The sequence below is a fragment of the Suricata suricatta genome, chromosome 8 (assembly GCF_006229205.1).
Source record: "Suricata suricatta isolate VVHF042 chromosome 8, meerkat_22Aug2017_6uvM2_HiC, whole genome shotgun sequence".
NCBI lineage: Eukaryota > Metazoa > Chordata > Mammalia > Carnivora > Herpestidae > Suricata > Suricata suricatta.
Window position 1 is genome coordinate 122,306,319 of NC_043707.1, and position 24,850 is coordinate 122,331,168.

The 24,850-nt window shown below is 46.3% G+C and overlaps 1 protein-coding gene across 1 annotated transcript in view; it reads right to left on the reverse strand.

The window, feature by feature from the left end:
* ARID1A (AT-rich interaction domain 1A) overlaps nucleotides 1-24,179 on the reverse strand; it is a 42,195-nt gene extending 18,016 nt beyond the window's left edge. The window contains exons 1-3 of the mRNA XM_029950021.1: nucleotides 23,979-24,179; nucleotides 22,151-22,603; nucleotides 20,872-20,988 (exon numbers count right to left, since the gene is read on the reverse strand). Coding sequence (XP_029805881.1) covers nucleotides 20,872-20,988; nucleotides 22,151-22,603; nucleotides 23,979-24,179 — 771 coding nt within the window. The remainder of the gene's footprint in view (nucleotides 1-20,871; nucleotides 20,989-22,150; nucleotides 22,604-23,978) is intronic.
* Nucleotides 24,180-24,850: the final 671 nt, after the last annotated feature.

A 24,850-nucleotide genomic window follows, 5' to 3' on the forward strand; every position in this document is an offset into this window, starting at 1 on the left:
AAATCAGTGTATTTTGAAACAGAACAGGAATCAAAGGTCCATCCATAAGAACTTGGCTCTTTTCAAATGGCTTTGAAAAATTAACTGTTTTGCGGTGCCTGGGTGGCTCAGGCAGTTAAGTGTCTGACTTCTAATCAGGTCATGATCTCATGGTTGGGGAGTTCGAGCCCTGCGTCGGGCTCTGCGGGGACAGCTCAAAGCCTGAAGCCTGCTTCGGAACCTGGGTCTCCCTCTCTCTCTCTGCCATCCCCAGCTTGTTCTCTCTCTCAATAATAAATAAACTTAAAAATAAATAAAAAAAAACAAAACAAATTAAGCGATTTGAATAGTTCCAGGGCACCTGGGTGGCTCAGTTGGTTAAGCCTCCGTCTTCAGGTCAGGTCATGATCTCTCAGTCCATGGGTTTGAGCCCTACATCGGGCTCTGTGCTGACAGTTTGGAGCCAGGAGCCTGCTTCTGATTCTGTATCTCCCTCTCTCTGCCCTTCCCCTGCCTACGCTCTGTCTCTCTCAAAAATAAACAAACATTAATAAACTTTTTAAAAAATTTTCTGCTGCCCTCCACTGAGGAACCCCTGCTCAACTTGATGTATATCCTTGGAAATCTTCTGAGGAACTTAGGAGGGGGACAAAAAAGGAAGGAAAAAACCAACAACAAGCCACCAGCCACTGCTATAGGTCGGGCAGGGCCTACGGATGCTCCTTCAGCCACAACTTCTGTAAAAACCAGGCTCTCCACAGATCCACAAATGAATGTGCTAGTCCAGCAGAGAAATCCCAGGAGCTTGAAGAAAACAGCAGCTCCTGTGACATGGCTCTAAGGACCCTGGAGGGACCCATGGTGGCAGTGCGGTGGCCTCCTTCACAAAGGCACTCTGAAGAGGGCTGTCAGTCTTGATAAAGTACCCTAAGCTCTTGGAGGAAAAGTGCTAAATAAACCACCATCCACAGCAGCCCCACGCGGGCTGGGATGCTGGGGCACAGAATAATAGTAGGGAAGGAAGCAGCACGAATCCTATCATCTCTGATTTGGTTGGTTGGAGGCCAATCTCTCAAACTGTCATTTCCAGCGAATGGCAACTGGTCAGCATGGGGGTAGTTGATTTTTTTTTTTTTTAAGAACCCCAATGCTAGCACAGAAGAGACAGGTCATTTCCCACTTTAGCATGTATGACGTGCCAGGCACTTTATGGAATTCCTTCATTTCCTACCACTCTTGGAAGTAGTACCGTTAACGTGAGGATGAGCACGCTGATGCCAGAGTGACTGGGTTACGTGTCCAGGTCATCCAGCAAGTAAGTGGCAGACATGAGGTTGTGAACCCAGGTCTGTGGAACTCCAAAGCCCATGTGCGCTCTCGCGGTCTCTCGTTCTCTCTCTCCATTATGCTGTCCTACTATATAGACTGAGGGAAAAGTGCCACACCTTTCAGTTAGGAGACCAAGGCCTAGTCCTTGGCACTTATCAGTTGTGGCCTTGGACAAAAGCTGGCAACAAGCTGGGCTTGGTTTTCGCAGTTATACGAAGGAAGACTAGGCACATCTGAGTTTGTGGTACCCCTGGGGCCTATGCATGAAAGTCCATTGGCACCATATGGTTGGGGCCATATGGAAGGAATATGCAGTTACCAGCAGTAACACCCTGGAATGAGAGATCTGACAACGCACAAGGCGTGTAAGATGTAAGACATATCAATCAGTCCCAATGGCTAATCACAGCAAATGTCTTTATTGGGAATTAAGAGGGACTGGTTAGTGAGGAAGACTCCAAGTGATGTCTCTCCCCTCTATCTACATGAACAGATACTGCTCTGAACTCCACGTCCTTTTACTGCATGGGACACACCTCTGCTTTCTACCCTACAAAAAGCCAGTTTTTCAGGTCTTTTGTTCCACAAAAAGCTGGATGTCTGGTTGTTGAGTCAGACCTCAATGTGCCAAACAAGTCTGGCTTTCTACAACACACCTCACACAGGCAAAGTTCAACCAATCCAACCCCCTATTCTCCCTGGTGGGGGCCACTTTTAGCATCTCAAAACTCAGGGTCTCAGTTCTTCCAAAAGGGCCCACCTAACAGGTACCTTCCAGGAGGTCTACTGGAAGAACTGTGGCAATGCCCCTTAAGTGGAAAGCTCTCTTTCCCCGGGGTTAGCTCTCTTCCAAGCATAATCCTGCCGAGAGATGGGAGGTGAGGATCAGCCCACTCAGTGCCCTGCCAGTTCCAAGGAAGCAGCAGGGCCAGGGAGAATTTCCTCACGTGTTTCCAACGTGTTTCATGCATTTTATTGCTCATCTACCATGCAGATCAAAAGCGCTGGAGCAGGTCCAAGTATTTCACACAGAATCTCACACTCCAGGCTGGCTACAGCCCCGAAAGCCTTCGTTTCTTCACTTGAAATACTGCCCAATGTTATTTTGGGATGTGACCTGATAGAGGAAGCCCACAGGGACTCCATGACGATAACCGTTCCAGCTGTGATTGGCTGCCCAGCCCCAGCAAGTGCCAGCATGGGTTTGTCAGGCTGTGCTGACAAACAGAACTCAGCAGCTAACACCTTCTCTTCACACCACAACAAAACCATGCCTGAAATCACACAGTCCATACCTCACTGAGGGAGGGGGGGGGGGGAAGGCCAGCCAGTGTTCTCGCAGGAAGAGCTGCAAGTTCTAACATGAATTGGCTCGCCTGATGAAGTACATTTTCAAAGCAGGAAGATACCAGATCAGGGTTAGAGGAGGGGGGTTCAAACAGTCTCCTGACAGCCTCGGGATGACATCAGTTCATTTTGCTGCGCAGATTAAATAACATCAACAGGCAAGTGTCAAGAACAGGCTTGTGGAAATGCGCAGATTCAGGGTTTTCTCATACATTTGGCGGAATCCTTGAGAAATGGAGCTTTTGTTAACCCGCAGATGGAGTTCTCGTCTTCTTTCAGTTGAGAGGAGCTTTTGCCAAGTTGTGCAGACTACTGGCGAGCAAACCACCCACCCAAGAGTCAGGTAAATCCTACATACATACTTACAGGGTGTGCGTGTGTTGTGGGTGGGGGAATGGGGTGGCGAGGGACCTTGCAATGCAGCCACACTCACTTAAATGAGAATAGCCCAAATGCAGAGCCTGAAACGAACAAATGTGCATGGGCTCTTGTCAAGTGTTTTCCCGGCAGCATACCTAACAGATCCAGGGCCACGGCGGGCGGCTGCTCCCATGCTGGAGAATGGGAGGAAATCCTGAAGAACACAGAAAGGGCTGGGGGACCTGACTCTTGAAGAAAGGCAGACAGCAAGGAAGGAGGCAACAGCTTGGACAAACTTCAAGGAAAATGGGAGTATGGCAAACTTAATTACATAGGAACTACGTAAGGCAAGTGAGTTTTGGGGAGACCTGGTTTTCCAGAAAGACTTCCTTAAGCAACTTGATTGTCAAGCGTCAGGGGACAAGAGGCTACCTCAAACACTTCTAAAAAATATCCAGTACAATAAAGCTTTAGTTGTAGATGCTCCTTTCCTCAGTCTTTGCTAAATGGAAGAAAGGATGATCTGACCCACCCCAAACTGGTAGGGATTCCAGAGTTACAGAACTCTGCACTTGTCCTAATGAGCAGTCACAGTGCAACAGACGAGCCGCCATCCCCACCCTGAGAGCAGGCTAGCTGGTGCTGGCTGAAATGCCAAGTACGAATCAACACACAGAACAAGCTGCCTCTTAATACTGGTGGTACTTTCTTTTCTTTTTTTTTAATTTTTTAATGTTTATTTTTGAGTGAGTAAGCAAGACAGACAGAGCGACAGAGACAGAGCTTGAGCACAGGAAGGGCAGAGAGAGAGAGAGGGAGACATAGAACCTGAACAGGCTCCAGACTCTGAGCTATCAGCACAGAGCTTGACTGGGGCTCGGACTCACGAACCACTGTATCATGACCTGAGCTGAGGTCGGATAGTTAACCGACTGAGCCATCCAGTGCCCCCATACTGGTGGTACTTTCAAGTCAGGGGCTAAGCAAGGTGATTAAGAAGGGGAAAAGAAAGGCAGAGGGGCCGGCACCATCATTTTAGTTTAGGACAAAACACCATCTTCTGCTTGAATGACACCCACTGTTTGGAATGGCAGAGATTGCTCTGGGAAAGGCTAGGAGAACTTGATTTCCTAACCCCTACCCCAAGCTCCCCCCCCTCCCCAAACTCTCTCTTCTCTTTTTTGACAATAGGCTATTGTTCTGGGGATAAGGGGACATTTCTTCCTGGTACCTTCTGGCTGCCTGGTGGGGAAGGCACAGTAAAGGAGGGTCAGAACTCTTCTGGTCTCCAGAATCTTTCTCAGGGGCCCACCTCCCGGAGGAAACCCCCTCTATATACACATCAGAAGTCATAAATCAAGCTCAGGGAGACCAAATCTCCAAATTCAAAGGATGCTGTTAAGAGGAATAAAGCAAGTCTCTTTGAAGGGAAGCAGAACTGACACAAATAGGTGACTCTCGTGTGTCTAACTCTCAGGTACGTGGCGGACTCACAACTGTCTTCTGATGCAGGCATTCTCCCTGTTTCACCAAAGCAGAAGCTCAGAAGTTAAATGACTTGCCCAAGGACAGAGAGCTACTAAACAGAAGAACTGGAATTCAACCCCACGGTCCTCTGATTGTGGAGCTTGCACTCTTTCTACTATAAGGGGGAAGCTTGCCACCGTGAGAGGCGAGGCTCCACGCTCCACACAAAGCCTGGCGACAACCTGTCTCTGGACATGCTGAGCGACCACTTCCATGGCTCTAACAAGTTAACCTCACTAGGCCTTGCCTGGCTCCTCTGTGGAAGGGCAGACTGAAACTAGATAAGCTAGCTCTCCTAGTCTGCAATACCACATACTCCCCTCATTCCTAGCTGCTCTTCCTAGAAACCATTCTTCCTTTCTAGATATTCTTTCATGGTTTATTTCAAATCAGCCCTTTCACCTAGAACTCTCTTAATTTAAACTTACTTTTGCTAAAGAGTACAGTACTTTTTCTCACCTCTCACCTTAGAAGGGTACTTAATGTACAGGGGGGAAGAGGAAGGAGAGAGTGACTGAGAATCTAGGGAGACCAGCAGGAAGTCCCACGAAGGAGGTATCTGGTCTCTGCTGGTATTCGTACCAAATGTGCTCTGGCACAATATTCCAGTACAGGGGTGGGGCCCAGAGAGAGAAGTCAAAACCTGCCTGGCCTCCAATAGCCTCATCTCAGGCAATTTCAACCCCTCACCCAGCCCTACAGGCCAGCGAGCTTCAACCCCCTGGCCACAGCTGCTCTCCAACAGGGGGGCACCAGAGCTCTCCTCTCACACTGCCGGGTGGTCATGTCCCAGCCACCAGCGAGAGCTGGGTGAGCAAACCAAACCAATTACTTGAAGCTACAGGTGCAGCAACTATGGAGTAAAACCATTTACTTTTTGGGTTGGAGACTTCAAAGGTAAGAATAGCTTTGTGGGAACAAAGCCTCCACAGTCCCAGCATGACTCCTCTGGCCCTCCACCCTCACCCCGCGGGTGACGCTCAGAGTCCCTCCAAGGGCACCTCTTGACCCAGTGCGACAAGACAGATGGCACTGTGTTGACTCTGCCTCTGGGACCAGAGAAGGACCAGGCTATCTCCTCCTATGTTACCAGTGACCAGAAAAATGCCAGGCACACAAAAGACAACATGCTTCATAAATGTTACTTAATGAATAATCTACTCAAAAGCATCCTCTAGACCCAGTCTTAGTCTTCTCTCTTTTGTTTAACCTTCACCCCCACAGTAATCCCACACCTGAGCTCTAGACCTCCACATGGAGGGAGAGACTCTTGGGTGCATCACGGGAATGTTCTCTCCTGTCTAAAACTGCCAAGTACAACCCTGAACAGGCCCTGGCCACTTGGGTAAGAGCTCCTGATAGAACTGCAGTGCAGAGAAGGAACGCCTGGAAAGGAGGCTGTTGGGAGGCGGGGCTCTGTGTCACTGGAGAAATTTCAATCTAATTACAAAAATACAAGAACCTGCTGTTCTAATCCACCTCAGCAAAATCTCTTGAGGTAGATCTGACCCTCTGAGGGGGAAGGGGCAAGGGCGTTTCTGAGGTGAAAAAGGGGGGGGTGGAGAAAGACTATGGGGCTGCCTGCACTCCTGCGGCGGGAGCCCCTGCAAACGGCAGCTCGGGCCACTGCAGCAGCCATTGATTTTCCAGGGGTCGATATTTTGCTCCCACAGATCTGCTCAGCTAGAGGTTTAATCATGTTGAGTGCTTCTGCTCAACATCTCCCCTGCACTTCCCCCTCCCCAAACCAATAAAACAAACACCAAACACAAGGAGAGCCAGCAGTGGGTAGACGGTGCTCCCCACGGCTGGTCCCCACCCCCAGAAAAATTCTAAATACCAGCTCCAAGGGAGCCAAAGCTACACAGGCAGTCCGCAGGAAGCTGCGGGGGCAGACCCACAGGTGCCAGAGCCTTTTAACCCACAGCCAGACATTCCCATACAGACTCTTCTAATAATCCCAAGATTTTACACTAAAAACCCCTGGGGCACCAGGGTGGTTCAGTCCATTAAGTATCCTGACTCTTGATTTTGGCTCAGGTCATGATCACACGGTCCTGAGATCAAGCCCCATGTCAGGCTCTGCGCTGACAGTGAGGAGTCTGCTTGGGATTCTCTCTCCCCCACTCTCTCTGCCCCTCCCACGCACACACTCTCTGTCAAAATAAACAAACTTAAAAACCCTACAAAACTCCAGTTTCCCAACTTGTAAAAAAAAACAGATCCTAGAACCCCCACAGGGGAATGAGCTAACTTGTTTTCCGGTGTGCACAGTCCACCCCAGGCCCATATGATACCACATTACCTACCTGACCAGTCTTTGGACACATAGCCCTACCCTGAAAAGGCTTCTTTCTCACTTAGGCCAGGAGACAATGTCTTATCTAGTCAGAAATCACCTCTTGGCCAAAAATGTACAGTGTTTTAAGGGTCACTAGCTAACGGACTCAAATCTAAAAAAAAAAAAAAAAAAAAAAAAAAAAAATGAAACTGGGTCAGAGCTGGGCCTGAGTTAGAGCAGTCAAGAACAGTGCATATTTCTGGAATATGGCTGTTCTAATCCCAGCAGGAAACAAGCGCTGTAAAGCTTGAGAAAGCAAAGAAGTTAGGAACTCCCTACTTTCCCCAAGTTAAGCATTTCCTGTTAGGAAGCCAACCACATAGACCTTGTTCCACCATGATCATCAGCTGAAATCCTAGAACTTAAGCAAGGAGGAGGTGGGGGAGGGAAGGGGAAAGAAGCACAGAAAAGAAGGCAGAGTTCTAGATAGGAGAAGTGTAAGGGAGGGGCGCCTGCAAGGCTCAGTCCGTTGAGTGTTGTCTCTTGATTTCAGCTCTGGTCATGATCCCAAGGTTGGGGTCTGTGTAGAACCTTTGATCTCTCTCCCTCCTTTTCTCTCCCAAATTAGAGGGGGGAAAAAAGGGTAAGGGAGACAGGGTGTGGCCTCAGGCTTCCACCTCGAGCAGAAAGCAAGGATACAACGTGCCCAACTAGGGAAGGCAAGGCTGGCACGGTGCCGCACACAGCTTAGACCAAGGTCTAGGGAGCTCCAAGGCCTCCTCGGTTTGGTATTTAACCCCCCTCCCCCCTCCTCCCCCCCAATTTATATTTGCCAGTGGTTTTCTCTTCCATGGCCTACTGGTCTAGATAAAATCCAACGATTTGGGAGAAGGTGCAAAACAAACAAATCTGAGAGTAGGAATGGATAGCATCTTAACCCAGAAAAGACAGCCAGCCATCTATCCTGAAGGCCTAAAAACCAAAACTCTGAATACAGGGAGAGACACAGTCAAGTTCTAAAAGCAGAAGATGGGGGTGGGCAACCAAATACATTATTTTTTAATTTAAATATATATTTTTATTTTTGAGAGAGTGCGTGAGCGCACATGCGAACGGGAGGGGCAGAGGATCCAAAGCACGCTCGGTGAAAGCCCGAGTTGGGGCTCAAACTCACAAACCAGGAGACTGTGACCTGAGCTGAAGTCTGACACTTAACCGACTGAGCCACCCAGGCACCCCACAACCAAATACTCTAATAACAGTTCCTCTGAACACCAATCCCATTTATTTGGAACTTGATTTTTCTCCTACCTTACCCAGAATGTCAGGAAATCGCCTTCGCTTATCTCAGTAAACAATACTCAATATTCCTCCCACATCAAAGTTGGTTTTTTTTTTAATTAATTTTTTTAATGTTTTATTTATTTTTGATACAGAAAGAGACAGAGCATGAGGGGGGAGGGGCAGAGAGAGAAGGAGACACAGAACCGGAAGCAAGCTCCAGGCTCTGAGCTAGCTGTCAGCACAGAGCCTGACGCGGGGCTCGAACCCACGAACCTGAGATCTGACCTGAGCCGAAGTCAGAGGCTTAACCGACTGAGCCACCCAGGCGCCCCCAAAGCTGGTCTTAAGAGGGGCGCCTGGGTGGCTCAGTCAGTTAAGCGCTGGCTTCGGCTCAGGTCATGATCTCACATTTCGTGGGTTCGAGCCCCGCGTCGGGCTCTGTGCTGACAGTCAGCTCTGAACCTGGAGCCTGCTTCCGATTCTGTGTCTCTCTCTCTTGCTGACCCTCCCCTGCTCACACTGCCTCTTTCAAAAATAAATAAAAATAAAATAAAAAAAAAAATAAAACAAAGTTGGTCTTAAGAGACAGGTTCACGGACTCTCAGCTTGAGCCTTCCACTCTTAGTTTCCACTTTCAACAAGACATGGCTTCTGAGCTTCCTTGGGAAAGGTCAAATGGGAAGCAAGCTAGCAGCTTGGAGGTGAGCTCCACCTCATGGCAATCAGAGACTATGTCACAATACCAGCCAACTCCATGCTAACAGCAGGTGGGGAAGATGGAAGAGGTTCAGGCTACGGAAGTGGATGCACCAAGAGAGTAAGCACCGGTCCCCAAAGGCTGAATGCCAAATATCTTAGAAATATGGCGGGGGGGGGGGGCGGGGAGACAAAAGAACTAATTCTATGCTTGATATATCAGGTATGGACCAAGTTTGGGAGAACAGATTCTCACTCTGGTGTAGGGGGGCCCTTGTTGTTCAGAAGGCCCAACACCACTCCTGCCCCAAGGACAGATGAGAAATAGCTTGGCAATCACACATCTGGGGGCTGGATTTCTGATTTTGTTGGTCTTTTTGGGCAAGGACGATGGCAGAAGCCAGGGCATGTACGACACTGAGGTAATGGTCCAAACAGCTTGCAGCAGGTTATAAAGCACCAATAGGAGAGAAAGGGAAGTAGGGTGGGGTGGAAGAGAGCCATGGTCACCAAGGCAACTGAGTTCATCCATATGTTGACTCAGGAATTGCAGGAAACTCTATAGTTTTTGAGGTTTCTTCCAACCAGAATATTTCCTACATCTTCCTGGAAAGTAGACCTAGATCCAGAAGCTATAGTATCACTACCTTTGCCGAGAAATCTCTACATGCTTCTTCCTTCCTTTTCTCCAAAGAAGAGAATATGGCATTCTTCCTTCTCTTAAAGAAGGATAGATACCATGTTTGCATTCATAGGTCTAACAGGAGAGACCTGGAAAGGGACCATGGGGAGAGGAAGGGGGAAAGAGAGCGGGGAAGAGTGAGGGACATAGATCAAGGGAAACTACTGAATACTGGAGAGGAACCATGGACTGAAAAGGGAGGGGGAGGAGGGGAGGGGTGATGGTCATGGTGGGGGGCACTTGTGGGGAGAAGCACTGGGTGTTGTATGGAAACTAATTTGACAATAAACTATTATAAAAAAATAAAAAATAAATTAAAAAAAAGAAGTTGGGTTTCTTTGTTTGTTTGTTTTTGGTTTTTGGGTTTTTTTACTGATCCTTTAGAGGAGTTGGTCCTAATAGTAAAAACACTGGAATGGAAGTCAGGAACCCAATTGTCTCATTTACTGAATGACCCTGGGCAAGTTCTTTACCTTTCTGGGCTTTAGGTTCCTCATATGTAAAGTGGGGGTCAGGGGGAGGGCAGTGTTTGTGTTAGTGTGGTGAATATTCTGTGGCCTAGCTTATGCTGTCTCCATTCTACTCTTTTCCTAACTGTAGAGGTTAAAAAGCTAAAAACCATATTTCTCAGAAACCCTTGTGGATGGGCTTAGACACAATCCAGGTTCTTCTAATTAGGAGCAAACTCGAGATTAGATCAAAGTACGGCAGAGGCCATAGTTCTGTCTCCTTCACTTGTTTCTGCAGCAGCATTTTGGCTTCCTCTTCCAGTAAACTGGATGCTGGTTCTGGCAGCAGCAGCTGCTCCTTCTCAACTCCAGCACACAGATCCTGGATAGCAGGCTTAGAGCAATTAATTTGATAGTGGCTCACAGGTAGAAATTTCCTTCTGGAGGACAAACCTAGAGCATGCTTCCTCAATCTTTCTAGCAAGTTTGCAAGCCCAATTCCCTATATGAAATTCCTCTCTATTAAACATACCTAGGCCTAGGGTTCAGGGTAGAAAGCACTTGATCTAACACAGGATTATCAGATGATCCCAAAAGAGTCATTATGAAGGAGCGAGGAGAGCAGAATTATTCACAAGGCCTACTCTCTGCTAAGCCAGCATCTTCTGGGGGAAATGGGCAGGATGGAAGAGCATTAGAACATTAAAATACATTTGTCCAGAACAATCTCCTTCACTTCTTCCTTTTTTTTTTTTTCCCTCCCTACAACCTCCCGGCACTTTCTCCCTCCCACTCTAACCCCGGGGTGGGGGTGGGGGTGCTGATCTGCTCACAGGCTAGAAGGTTGAGTCAGCACATGCTTTCTTTCCATCTCTATACTCTCCGTGAGCTATTAGTCTGCTGAGGATAGCATTACCTGCCCAACCCCATATAAGCATCTTTTGGACTTTAGAGAGGAGGTTTGGGCTAGAAAGGGCACCAAGTGTCTTTGGCAGCAGCAGGAAATGCTTACTAGCTCTAGGTGAAAGAGAACCAGTCCTGACAACCCCGTGCAGCTGAGGAACGAAGACAAGTTTGGCAGCAAAAGATCCTAGCTCATCTTCTTATAGCAATTTCTGCTCTAAGCAATGAGCCACCAGTTTCCTGTAGCAGGACTGGGGACAAACTGAAGAACAAGGTCAAATCCAAGAGGTAGAGTATGCCTGGTGGGAAGGAGGACTTCCCGCCAGTCCTCGGGAGGGTTAACTGACCCCAGGAGCCATCACACTAGAAGTGAGGCTCAGTTAGTTTTCAGACTGAAGTTGTTCCGAAGAAAACAAAAGGTTCTAGCAAGAGGAATCTGTGTGAGACACACAGGCAGGAAGCAGAGCTGAGCCACGAGCGACTAGAATAGAAACAGGAAATGGGCCCAGGAACAAGCATACAGTAATGTGCTGCTTGCAGCACAGGCTCCGGCAGGCACCAGGCAGTATCAGGGCCAGAGCAGCGTGACTGAGAGGGAGAAGCGGGTTGGCCAGCCCTGCCAGAGTACAGGCGTTCTAGAGAAGGGGCGGCTACTTGCACATGGTACGCGCTGCTCTGAGCAGTCTGGTCAGATATGACGGAGGGGGTGGGGATTTCCTTTCTGAGACTTCGAGAGCACCTGGGCTACAATTCAAGGGGAGCAAGCACAGACACACAGTCAGATATAAAGAAAACAGGTCACCAACCTCAGAAAGGCCCAGCTTCTCTGAATACCAAAATTGCTAGTGGCATTTTTGTTAGCCCCTTGAAAATAAGCCATCAAAAGCCTAGGCAAAAACTGTTGGCCTGTTTCCTTTCACCATGAAATGTGACAAAAGACAACACAGTGTAAAATTTAAATCTTTCAAGCATTCCAATTCTTTGAGCCTTCAGAGGATTTCTGTCACTCCCCCCCACCCCCAATAAACATAGATGACAAAAAGCTGGCCCCCAAGCTCACGTGGGCAGCAGGAGCCAAGGGCTGCTCAGCACAGGTGCTAGATGCAGACCTGGTCCCCAAGCAGTGGCACCTGCACAATGCCAGGCCCACAGGAAGAAACGGAGGAAGAAGTCCCAGGGAAAGTATTGCAGCTAGGTTTTGAAGCCAACGTAGGAGACTGCCAGGTATTAAAAAAAGAGAGAGAGAAGTTGAGTGGGCAGTCATCTTAAGTAAGAAGACAATGGCAGGAAGGACTGGGAGATTTGAGGAGTCTGAGTAGTTGGAGACAAGGCTACACAGGGAGGCTGGGAGCTGCGGACAGCCCCACGATGGGGTCTGGCCTGGAGGCATGCAGAGCCGGGGCCCCCAAAGCACCACATAACAGCTGGTGGTGGTCTTCCACTCCCACCCCCACCTCCACTCAGAGATCATTTAAATTTTACTAGACACAGTCATTAAAATTCATTGTATTCCAAAGTCCCCAAGCTTGATATTTCATTTGAAAATTTTACTCTCAGTTCTCAGGGTCTAACTCCTTGCTTCTTCTTTTATGTTTATTTATTTTGAGAGAGAGAGAGAAAGAGGCAGAGAGAGGCAGGAGAGCAGGATTATCCCAAGAAGGCTTTGCACTGTCAGCACAGAGTCAGACTTGGGGCACGATCTGAGGAATCGTGAGATCATAACCTGAGCCAAAATCCAGAGTCAACCAGACACTCAACCAACTGAGTGAGTTACTCAGGCGTCCCCTAAGTCCTTGCTTCTAAACCATTAGATAAATGAATCACCTGGGGATCTTGGTAACAGTGTTGGATTCAACTGAGCTGGTGGACCCAAGAACCTGCATTCCTAAGCAATCTCTCAGGTGATGTCTGTGCTGCTAGATACAGGACCACGTTTTTTCAGTAGCAAGGCTCCGATTAACATTAGCATTAATCAGTCCCCAGACGGGACACTGAGCTCTCAGAAGAAAGGCACAGAACAGGGCTTGCTCCCATCTAACCCAAGGGGAAGAAAAGAACCAAACTCGAGTCAACTTTCCACTGTTGGAGGTGATTCCCTAGTTGGTTAGTTCCTCCAGCAGCCCTGCCCTATTAATCAGTTTGGGCATGTTCCCTTCTCCCACCCCTCTCTGGCCCCCAGCTACGCTTTTCACAAATCATCTGTGCTCCATGGCAAGGAGGTCTGGAAAAACAAAAGTGAAATGGAATTCCTTCTTTCAGGACAAGCCTGGTAAATGTTAAACGGCAAAGGGGTTGAGGCTTTTGGTTAAACTTGAAGAGAAGTTCAGATTCTCCAAGCCTTCCTTCTGCTGTGCGGGATGCTAGAGGAAATATTTCATCTGAAATATCAGTGCGAGGTGGATTCCAATCCTAGCTCTGACCTTTGGTTTCCTCTAACATAAAATAGGAGTGGTTACTCAGTACATTTCAATGCCTGCTCTTCTAGGAGGACTGGTATTGCCTATAGGTCCCTTCCTGGCCTCACTCCTACCCTCTTCAGATCTGGATGCTACAGGAACAACATAGTTCCCTCCCATTTCCTCTTTCCAGATGACTGTAACCCAAGCTCCTAGGGGTCTGACAGTAGTAAAACATGAGTGCTAATAGCCACAGAGTTATTAAGTAAAATTTTAAAAAGGGCTTGGAAACCCAGGTGATTAAAAGAAAAAAGAAATATGTACCTAATTTTAACAGACATTAAAAATCCTAATCCTATTCTCCACCTCATTCCCAGCATCAATAACCTCCATTCCTACCTAACCCAAGGAAACAAGTATGATCCAGCTCTTCAACAGCAGCCTCTTACGACTTCTCCAGTCAAGGGTACAGTGTCCTTTGTGAGCTAACCCAGTGAGCGCCCTTGATGCCTTTTTTTTTTTTCCACAACCCCTGAGAGATAAGTCTGTTTACACCCTCCTAATATTCTGCCAGCATCTTCACCCTTCTTCCTATCTACAGTATCCACATGCGGGTCTTCCAATGAAGTGGAGGAATTTGGGCTGATTCAGCTACTCTCCCCCGCCACCCCCAATGCCTTTCAAGAGTGTTCTTTACCTTACACCTTTCCTTCATTTCCTTTCCTCCAGCCCTCAGAAACCAGGTCCTCTCCACACCTAAAAAGGATCCCAATAACCTGCTTCATGACAAATCCAACTTTATATTCCTTGAAATATTAATTTGATGTGAACCATTCTCCCTCGCCCTTGGCCTCCATAAATATGGCACAATCCTGGTCCTCCTCGGAGCTCACCAGCTATCTGTTGGGTGCTTCTACCAGATGACTGCAGGCATTGTCCAGGGTTCCATCTGGCTCCTCTCTCCATAAGCCGTGGGCTGGGAGGCCTCCTTCATGCCACAGTTTAACTGTTAATCACTACACACACACACACAGCTCTCCAACCCTATCCAGACTCAGCTCTTTCCCAAGTTGCAGTCTCCTCTCTCCAACTAGCAACTAAACATTTGTTTTTGTTTTGTTTTTTAAGTAGGCTCCACACCCAATGTGGGGCTTCAATTCATGACCCGAGATCAAGAGTGGGATGAGCCCAGAGCAACTGGGTGGCTCAGTTGGTTAAGTGTCCCAACTCCCGATTTCAGCTCAGATCATGATCTCACAGTTTCATGGGTTCAAGCCCCATGCCAGGGTGTGTGCTGACAGTGCGGATGGAGCCTGCTCAGGATTCTCTCTCTGCCCCTCTCCCAACTCACACTGTCTCTCCTCTCAAAATAAATAACTTAAAAAAGTAAAAAGAGTAGGATACTCTACCAAGTCTTTCTGGCAGGCGCCCCTAAGCATTTTTTTAAATGTTTTCACTATATGGAACTTAACTTCTCCCCCAAAATGAGTTTTCCTATTAACCTGCCAATGAGATCTCTTTCTCCTCGCGCCCCCCACCCTTCAAGATCATTAAATTTTCTACCCAGTAGAATCCACTTTCTCTCAGTTCTATACATTTTTTCCTGCACATCTCATAAATGGGGCTAGTTGGCTATGCAAATGAGACAGAGGGGTACAACTTCACCCCTCTCACCGGAATTTTTTCAACAGTTTGACTTCTGCCCTTGCTTCGAGACTCTCCCCTTTTCAAACCATATGATACATGAATGGGTTATTTTTTTTTAACGTTAGTTTTATCATGTTACTGCTCTAATTCCGTATCTAGTCTGCAGGCCTGTAAGATCAAATCCAAATGGTTTACTTGGCCAACCAGAGTCCGAACCCCTTTAATCTAGCTTTCCTATTACTGCCCACGTCCTGGAAGCCTGATCCTGACCAGCCCCCCAATATCATCTATACTGTGTCCCACCCTCACCTGGCCTCTGTTCATGCTATACTTTTCCTTTCCAACCATCCAAGAATCTCCATATCTAGGTCATTCTAAACTTTGGCCATGATGTCTTCCCTTAACTATTTAGACATAAATGATCACTGACTTGACCAAACTCAGGCAGCATCCATTATGACATTCAGGTATACATTCTTCTACCTGTTTTACTAATGAAACAGAGAAGGATCTTTGAGGGTAGCAACCATGTCATATTCAGAATCACAGCCTACCTCAGAAGTCATCCAAGCCTTGTCTAATGACTGCCTGCATTCTACAGAATGCCCACAGCAAACAGTGCACTAGTTTTTACTCCAGGGATAGGAAACTTACCCATTTAAAAAAAAAAACATTCTCATCCTCCAGATCACAAAAGAACTTGAATGTCACACTTAGCCTTAAACCTATAGGCAACAGGTAGCCAGAGGCTTTTAAGCCAGTAATGTTAACTTGCCAGATATGACTTTTTAAGATGATCACTCTGGTGATTATGATGAGGACACACTTGGAAGGGAAAGAAGCAGAAGAGCCAGGAGCCTAGAGGCAAGACACTAGGTGAGAATTAACAGGGGACCTGAGGTAGACTGGGATTTGGTGACCAACTTTTTCAAGCTACAGCCTTCTTTCCAGATCACCAAGAGTCAAACTACAGTGAGTGTAAGTCACCACTGTTATTTCTTTTTTTTTTAATTTTTTTTTAATGTTTTATTTATTTTTGATACAGAGAGAGACAGAGCATGAGAGGGGGAGGGGCAGAGAGAGAAGGAGGCATAGAACTGGAAGCAGGCTCCAGGCTCTGAGCTGGCTATCAGCACAGAGCCTGACGCGGGGCTCGAACCCACGAGTGTGAGATCTGACCTGAGCCGAAGTCGAAGGCCCAACCGACTGAGCCACCCAGGCGCCCCTCACCACTGTTATTTCAAGTTACCCCTGTGGCTTCCTAGTCTTGTGATTATTTTTCTTCCCCTTTCGAAGGGCTACCAAAGCTCACTATTATTCAAGGATGGTGTTTAGAACCTCAGCACCACCTGAGAGCTTGCTAGAAATGCAAACGGTTAGGTCCCACTCCACACTCACTGAATCAGAATCTCTCTGGGTAGGGGTCAGTGATCTGTGTTTTAATTAATCTCCAGATGATTCTTAGTGCATGCTAAAGTATGAGAAGCGTTGATCTAAATAACCTTTCTAGATATGGACTTTCAATCCTATATCCATTTTCCACCACCAAATGGAAATTCTATCCCAAGTAAAATTTCAAGACTAAAATGTAAATTTACAAATGTGCCTCAGTAAGAAAAAAAAATTGGGAAGCATTCTCTAGGGAAACCACATACACTTAGAATGAATCACTTGTTAAACAAAAGTTTTTAAAGATGCAACTCCAAGTCATTCCCAGAAATGATTATAATCAAAAGTCAGATACCAATCTTAAGATGAGATCCTTACAGATCTTGTCCCAAACTAAAGAAAATTGAAGACTTAATGAAACACCTAGAGGTTTGTTCACTCTTCCCATCCCTTACAAGAACTTTCTCTTTAAAAAAATGTTTGTTTATTTTTCAGTGTGTGTGTGAGATTGAGAGAGAAAGAGAGAGAGAGAAAATAAACAGCAGGGGAGGGGCAAAGAGAGAGAGGAAGACACAGAGTCTGAATCAGGCTCCAGGCTCTGAGCTATCAGCACAGTGCCTGACGCAGAGCTCGAACCCATGAACTGTTGAGACTATGACCTGAGCTGAAGTCGGAAGCTTAACCAACCCAGGCGCCCCAAGAACCTTCTTACCATAAGGTGAAGTTGTAACTATTTTACAAGACAAATGACAAACCCTCACCCCACTTCTTCGTAAGGCCACTGTCAGGAAGCACAAATAAGTTAATCCATCCTCTAACATGGAGTTTGGGCTTTCCCATAACAGGCTGTGATACTTGCCTTGCCCTAGTAGTGAAAACAACAATCTTATAATATGGTCGAGCTGTCCCCTGTCAGACATACACTTTCTGAATGAATAGCTGCTGCTCAGGCAGACCCTACTTGATGCCAGGCCCTAGGATGCCAAGGAGCAAGACAGAGACAGTCAGCCCTCATGAGTTTGTGTTAAATAAGTAACACTTATTTAAATCTGAAATTACACTTGCGAACGATACTGACAAAAAACATGGGTGCTAAGACAATCTATTTTAGCAATGGAACCTGACACAGTTTGGATTGGAGGATTTCTACCAGGGCTGCAAATCACAACTCCCTGGGACAGCTTCTAACCAAAGCAAAGCCCTAGCTCCACCCCACCCCAAACAATTCAGAACTCTGAACCCTGGCCACTGGATTTTAAAGATCGTTTGCTCCCCAGTTAATTCTTATGTGCAGCCAAGGTAGAGAACCACTGGTCTGGGGTATGATGTGATAGATGTTAGGGGCAGACAGGTCAATAACACAGTGCCTGCCCTCCAGAAGCTTACTATCAAGTGGAAGAGACCCAAGTAAATGGAGGTATTAGCAAATTGCTCTGGTGACTTGAAGCAAAGAAACCTCAGATATTGGATAGTGTTTCCCTTGGTACAAGGATGGGGAAGTGATCTCAGAGAACTATACAAGGTGTCAGCAACGTTTGCTTTCTAACGATGGGTCCTCAGACTGAATCATTCTTTGAATCTTTTAATTTTTTTAATGTTTGTTTATTTTTGAGAGAGAGAGAGAGAGAGAGAGTGAATGAGTGAAAGAGACAGAGAGAGAGAGAGAAACTGTGAGCAGGGAAGGGGCAGAGAAACAGAGACACAGAACGTGAAGCAGGCTCCAGGCTCTGAGCTTTCAGCACAGAGCCCTGATGTGGGGCCAGAACTCACGAACCACGAGATCATGACCTGAGCTGAAGGTGAACGCTTAACCGACTGAGTCACCCAGGTGCCTGTTTTTTCTTTTTTAAATAAAAACTGACTTTAGTCCATGAGGGCATCACAGAAGTTCTTTAAGCTGAGTTTCGACACTGGATTAGGAAGGAGCTTTCTGAGGAAATAATCTTAAAGATGTACTCTGAAATATTAAGAAGAGTTAGGAAGAAATGTGTATTAGGCAAGGCAAGGGTCTGTGCAAAGGTCCAGAAGCAGAAAAAAGCACCGGGCCTTACAAAAACTGAGGGGAAGTCGACAGCAAGGCAAAGGGTAAAAATGGATGAAATAGAGGTTCTCAAAGTGCCATCCCCCGTCCAGCAGCATCACAGAGTTGTTAGAAATGCAAGGTCTCAGGCCTCATTCCAGACCTACTAAATCAGAAGCAGGGAGTGGTCTATGTAATATTAAGGATTTTGGATTTTATTCTAAGATTAATGAAAAATAATTGAGAGGTTTTAAATAGAGGGATAACATAATCAGGATAATGGCAGCTAAATGGTCTGGCATTAATAGCTGAGCAAAAACTCCTCAAAATCTAATTTTTGTAATAATCAGGATCAGAAAACATAATGAGTCTTTAAATCAAGGGTTGCCATCAGAATGCCTTTAAGGCTAAGTGAGTAAGGTGAGCGAGTGAAGAGGGTGATGGGGTAAACTGGAAAGGCAGCTTCCGTTTTGGAGCCAAGCACAAAGAGGTACCCCAAAACATCTGCTGAGTGAAAGGATAAATACACTGGCAAACCTAGGGACCCCTGACACGGCTGCTTAAGAAAAGAGAGGGCCCCTTCTAGGAAATTCCGACTTCTCCTTTCTTCAGATGTGACCGTTTCCCAGCCTGGCTAGGCAAATCTGGCATCAAACCAAAATTTCAAAGAATAAACCACCTTTTGTTTCTTAGTCCAAGTAGCAGAGGGATAAAAAGCAATTCAACAAACAAGATGCCAATAACCCAGCCAGCTCACCTCCCACATAGAACTTCTACCACAGAGCAAATGACCCATTTGGATGAATCTATAGTAGAAGCCCAAGCTTGGGGATGTGCCTGGCGAAAGGCTGCCCAGGAACAATCCTCCCCTGGGCCCACAAAGCTGCCAGCACTTCACCTCAGCAGGTCAAATCAGAAGCTCTGGATTCAACAGTACAAGACTCTCAACCCTTAGAAGACATGCAATGTGTTTGTATGCTAGGCTTCCCAGGACTAAAAAACAACAGTGCTGTTGAAAGTTTACTAGGGGCAAACAGAAACTTTTTGATGGGGAGCAACATAAAGCACAGCCAAAATCCACTGATTTGGTTTCTTGCCACAGTAGCACCTCACCAAGGTTAAGTTACAGACCACAGATGATGAGGGAGCGATTACACATTTCTGACTGACTCGGGTTAAAAACCACATTCCAGTGAGTTTCAGGATGCAGAAAAGGATTGCGACAGACATTCACGAAAAGGGAACAAAGAGGGACTGCCTTATGCAGACACAGCCTCGCCCAATTCCTCAACTGAGAAAGTCAAGGGCTACTCGTCCTGGCCTAGGATGCCTGCGCGACAGGTACTGAGGGACTCCGCAGACCTTGCCCTACTCGGGTCATGGCTCAGAGATCTTGAGGGAAGCCATGAGAGGCTTCATGATGAAGAAAGTTCTTGCTCCTACCTCTTCCTTAAAGATCCAGAAACCATTTTCTCCCAAGTCAGAATAACTGAAGAGACAGGCTTTGAACTGGAGTAGAATCAAAATCTCCTCCAAAAACTTTTATTTAGATGTGTGTGGCTAAATTTCTGTTTACTAACAGGTGAAGCAGGATTTGTCATAGATTTCAGAGCAGACCATTTTATTCCTAAGCCCAGATTAATGTTCAGAGTCTGACTGACATGTTCACACATAGCACCAGAGCTAAGATGTGGGGTACACATTCCCAGAACCAGTCCACTATTAACTAGTTGGTGCTGTCTCTCAGGTATCACGTCGAATCTCTATGCCCTCAGAGAGGATGACGGTGATACAAGACGTTTATGGAGGGTCAGATAGTCATAAGCACTCTATTTGAATCTAGATCATGTTAATAACCACCCCATGAAGTGGGTACTTTTAGATTCATTTTACAGATGCAAAAGTTCAGGCACGGGAAGGTTAAGGGACTTGCCCAAGGCCACAGGTAGTGGCAGAGTCAAAAGGCAGACGGAGGAACTCTGGCTCCACGGCCAAGCTCTTTACCAGCAGACTGTACTGCTGTTCTCAGGAGACAGTCCGTCCACAAACACCAATCAAGCCTCTGGGCACAAGCACTCAACTAGACAAAAGCACCCATTCACACAAAATAATCAGAAAAACTTTTACTCAGTCTGTGTTCAAAGCGACAATCCACGCTGAATGCACCCCAGGTCAGACTTCCTAGCTAACCAGTAAGACGAAAACCTAAAAATTAAGCCCTCATAAGTAAGGTAAAAAACAACCCTGAGACTTCTCTCAGCTTTGATGGAGAGCACACAGAGCTTCCAACATCTTCATCTCCCCATCCCTCACCTAGCTCATGCCCCAGAGTCCAAGATTTAAAAAAACAAAACCCCAAACCAAAAACTCTAGAGATCATAAACTTATTCTCCAGGCAGGGAGCCAAAACAGACATTCCACAAGGTCAGGCCATAAATTCCTATTTAGAATTTTCAACCTGAATTCAAGGAATAAGCTCTTTGTTTATTTAGGTCATACCACCAAAACATCCAACCAGAAACCAGTTTTCTTCACTTTCCTCTCTGCCCCACTGTCTTTTAGAGGTTGGCAAGGATACTCACAGGCAAGCTTGAGGGTCTTGACTGAAGACTCAGGTTCATATCTTCTTGCCCTCCCTTACTGGAGGTCATTGAGGGGGCTGAGGATGCCTGAGACCCAAATGAATCTTGAGATAACTCCTAAAATAAGAAAACAAAAGCTGTGAAGGCCTGGTACTGAAGAACCAGGCAAGCTCGCTTCCTCGCCAAAGGGCCGCGGGGCCGTCTCACAGAGGGCAGGTGAGAGCAAGAAACCGCCCGGCTGCCTGCAACATATCTGAAGGCAGAAAAATATAAGATGTGGCTCTTAAGACACATGTTGATGAGCACCAGGTGACGTATGGAATTGCCGAATCGCTGTATTATACGTGTGAAACTAACATATGATGAACTAATTGGAATAAAAAAAAAAAGTTGTTGCTTTGGTTTAAAAAAAAAAAAAAAAAAAAAAAAAAGAATGCCAACAGTGGATGTAGGACTCTTCCTGAATGGCACTGCTGACCATTTACCAGAAAGAGAGTTGTTCTTTGGGGTTAAGTGCTAAAGTATAACTAACTACAATTTTTACCTATCAAGAAATGAGACTAATTAATTAGAAAAAAACAAACCCTCATGCTAGTACCTCTGCATTAAAATGAGTACTGCTGTTTCCTTCAAAGACACTGCGTGAGGAGGAGATATTTATTCCAAAAATGCCACTAAGGCACAGAATCTTTAGTGGATCTGTCATCACCTGGTCAGTTCTCCTCTTTTTTGCTCTTCAAAGAATAAAGCCCAAATTGTTATTTTTAAGCTTTATCACCTACCTTTATCACCTCACAGACATGAATACAAATGAATTTTAGCTACCTCCTAAAATCAAATCCACCTTCAACAAATGAAAGGACTCGCCACATTCTACAGGATGTGATGTCAGCTCTGATGGCAGTTGGAATGAATGCACAGTACAGTCTCCCAAACTAGCTGTTTTTAAAAAGACCAAACTCACTTAGATGCTCAGAAGTTCTGAACGCTAGTATAAAAACAAACAAAAATCAGTCCCTTTGTCTTTAATTTCTTATCCATCTCTGCAACTTTCCACTGCCCTATTTCTTCATCAGAAGGAGAGCTACAGGTTTTTATGCAGTTAAGAAGGTTATGCCTTTATTAGTCCAATCAATCCAGTTAGCATGTTTACCCAGAGTTTAATTGGTTTTTAAGTGCACATCAGAGAACCGATCTGTGCGGCCAAATTCTCAGGACACCGACCCCTGAGCTGTCTGCGGTCACATGTAGGGAAGGGGGAACGGCGGGGGCGCCTTACCTGTGGCGGAGGGAAGCGCTGCTGGGAATAGGCAGTTTGCTGGGACTGCTGAGACTGGGGCTGGGGGTACGCAGCCTGCTGGGAGAGCGTCGAGGAGGCTGGCTGCTGAGGTTGCTGCTGCTGGTAGGGAGACTGTGCCTGTGGCTGTGAGTAGGGGGGCTGGCTCTGGGGGTGCTGCTGGGTCGTGGACTGCTGGGAGGGGTATGGAGTCGGGGACTGCTGATGTGGAGGTTGGGATGGCTGCTGGGAATAGGGAGGCTGAGAAGACGGGAGCTGTGGCGGCTGCGACTGCGGCTGCTGCTGATAGGAAGGCTGGGCGTGAGGGTTCTGGGGTGGGGGCTGCTGGGAGTAGGGTGGCTGCTGCTGCTGGGGGTGAGGACTTTGCTGGTTGTAATATGGAGTCTGGCCCTGTTGACCATACCCACTGGGGCCTTGTTGTCCGTAAGGAGGAATCTGTAGGAAAGGAAAGGATACTTTTAGCACAGACTCTTCTGGATGAAGAAAGGTACTCTGTCAAAAGCTTCATAAGGATGGGCTTGGAAAGCAGGCAAGCCAAGCCTCTCATGGTTTCTCCTACCATCCCTCTCTAAACTGAGCCAGAAAGGACAGCCAAGCTGGGTTACTAGTTGGTTTGTTTACCAGTGGATTGCATTCATCCACAGAAAATTTACACTATTTAATATATGAGCAACTTACAAAAGTTCAAGAGCAGCTGTTTTCACCAATGAACCTACTTCTTTTTATCATGGCCTAGACTGTTTTTCTAAATGCTAGGAATCTGTACCCTAGCCACAACGAACAGTCAACAGCAGCCTGGCTCAGCCAATGGAAAACCTAGGGTTTAGTAACCCAGACAGTATGCAAATCTCTAAGCTACTCTGGTTCTCTTTTTCATTTAGTCTTCATTCAAAAAATATCTGAGAGCCTACCTGCTAACTTGTACTAGGTACAATGCCAGGCACTCGGGATATATTTGGTAAGCAGGCAAAAACAAAAAACCAGCCAACCTAATAAGATCTACCCACGTCTCCTCCATCTTCTCATTGGAAAAAAAAATATCCAAAACACACACAAACACACACACACACACACACACACACACAAAACAAACCAAAAAATCAAAACAACAACAACAAAAACCCCCAAAGTGACAGTATCCTATTTTCTATGTTTAAGAGCATACTTTGCTTTAAAGTCTTAGAAGTTGGGTTTTATATTCTGTCCATCACCATTTTCAGTATGAGTATTACTCAAATATAAATGATAGAAAATGTTGTCAAAACAAAAAATGAAAATAAAAAGATAACGGTGCAGATGGCCAGACAAAAGGAGATGAGGGAAATCTTAACATTTATAATAGCACTGTTAGCATCGTTACGGTTCCATCTTCCCCTTTCCTTCTATTTCTAATCCTTCCTAATCATTTTGAATCAGACAGCTATATGCTGAAGGCCTTGGGAAATATCCAGGGTCTTTGCCATCCCCAGGGCTCATGACATGAGAGGCTTTTCTTGGTAGCAGTGGATAGGTGTCTAGCTGCTGCCTTTCTTCCCAATTCCTTCAGAGATCACTACTCAGTAGGTACAAGCAGGCCAGCCAGGTCAAAAAACACAGCTATCTACAGCCTGGGGCCAGGGAGTTTTCCTTCAAGGACACATGGGATGGTGCCCACAACTTTGGCTTGTAAGGAACATACTGCAGCCAACTGAACCAGCTGGTCTATACTCCTTTCAAGAGATTTAGGTGCAGGAGACACATTCTGATTCTAGAACTCAAGGCCAGATCATGGACAGCAACAAGGGTTAAGGTAACTGGAGTCACCATCTACCTGCTGTGCATAAGAGAGGCCGCCCATGGTACTCTGTGCCCGGCCCTGCATGGCCATCGGGTACCGCTGCGGGGTCTGGGACCCATATGGCTGCCCTGGGTACCCATGTCCTTGCTGCGGTCCTGATGAAGGTCCCTGTTGTTGCGAGTATGGGTTAGTCCCGCCATATGGCTGAGGTCTCATCTTGCCCATCTGATCCATTGGACTGGATGGCTACAAAATAAAAAGGATTTCATTAACCTGAAGCTTTGATAGCCCCTGGCCAATATGAACATAAACCCAAGCGTACAGGTCTGTATGCCACATAGGAAAACAGTTACTATGAAAAAGTAATCGTACAGACCCAGTAAACTGTGGGCAAGTCACTTAACCTTCCTCAGAACCTTGATTTTATCATTTGCAAAATGAAAACACCACCACAAAAGCATCTTGGAAGCTATGTACTACTTTGTAAGTGTGGTACTACTTGAGATCCAAAGGAAAGACCAGGTATAGAACAATGAATATATGTGCTCTATGATGCAGAAAATCAGAACAAAGGCCCTTCGGTTGAAAGAGGACGTTGCTGCTGTATCTTGTTCAATACCACCAAAACTAATGCTTCAATACTATGTCTGGGAATTCAAATACATAAGCATCTAGATGTTTCCATTTTTTACAGTAGAATCTCTTTTTCTGCACATCTGTAGACTGTTCACACTATGGCAAAAGCACTTAAATTTATCCTTTCTCCCAAATGGGCAACGTGGCTGAGTTGTGGACTTTGAATTTAGAGCCTTGGGCAGGCATCTCAACTGAAAAGTTCATCTCCTTTAGTTTTTAAGAGTTTGAATATATAAGGATAGAACTTTTGTCTTTCTAAAGGACAAGAT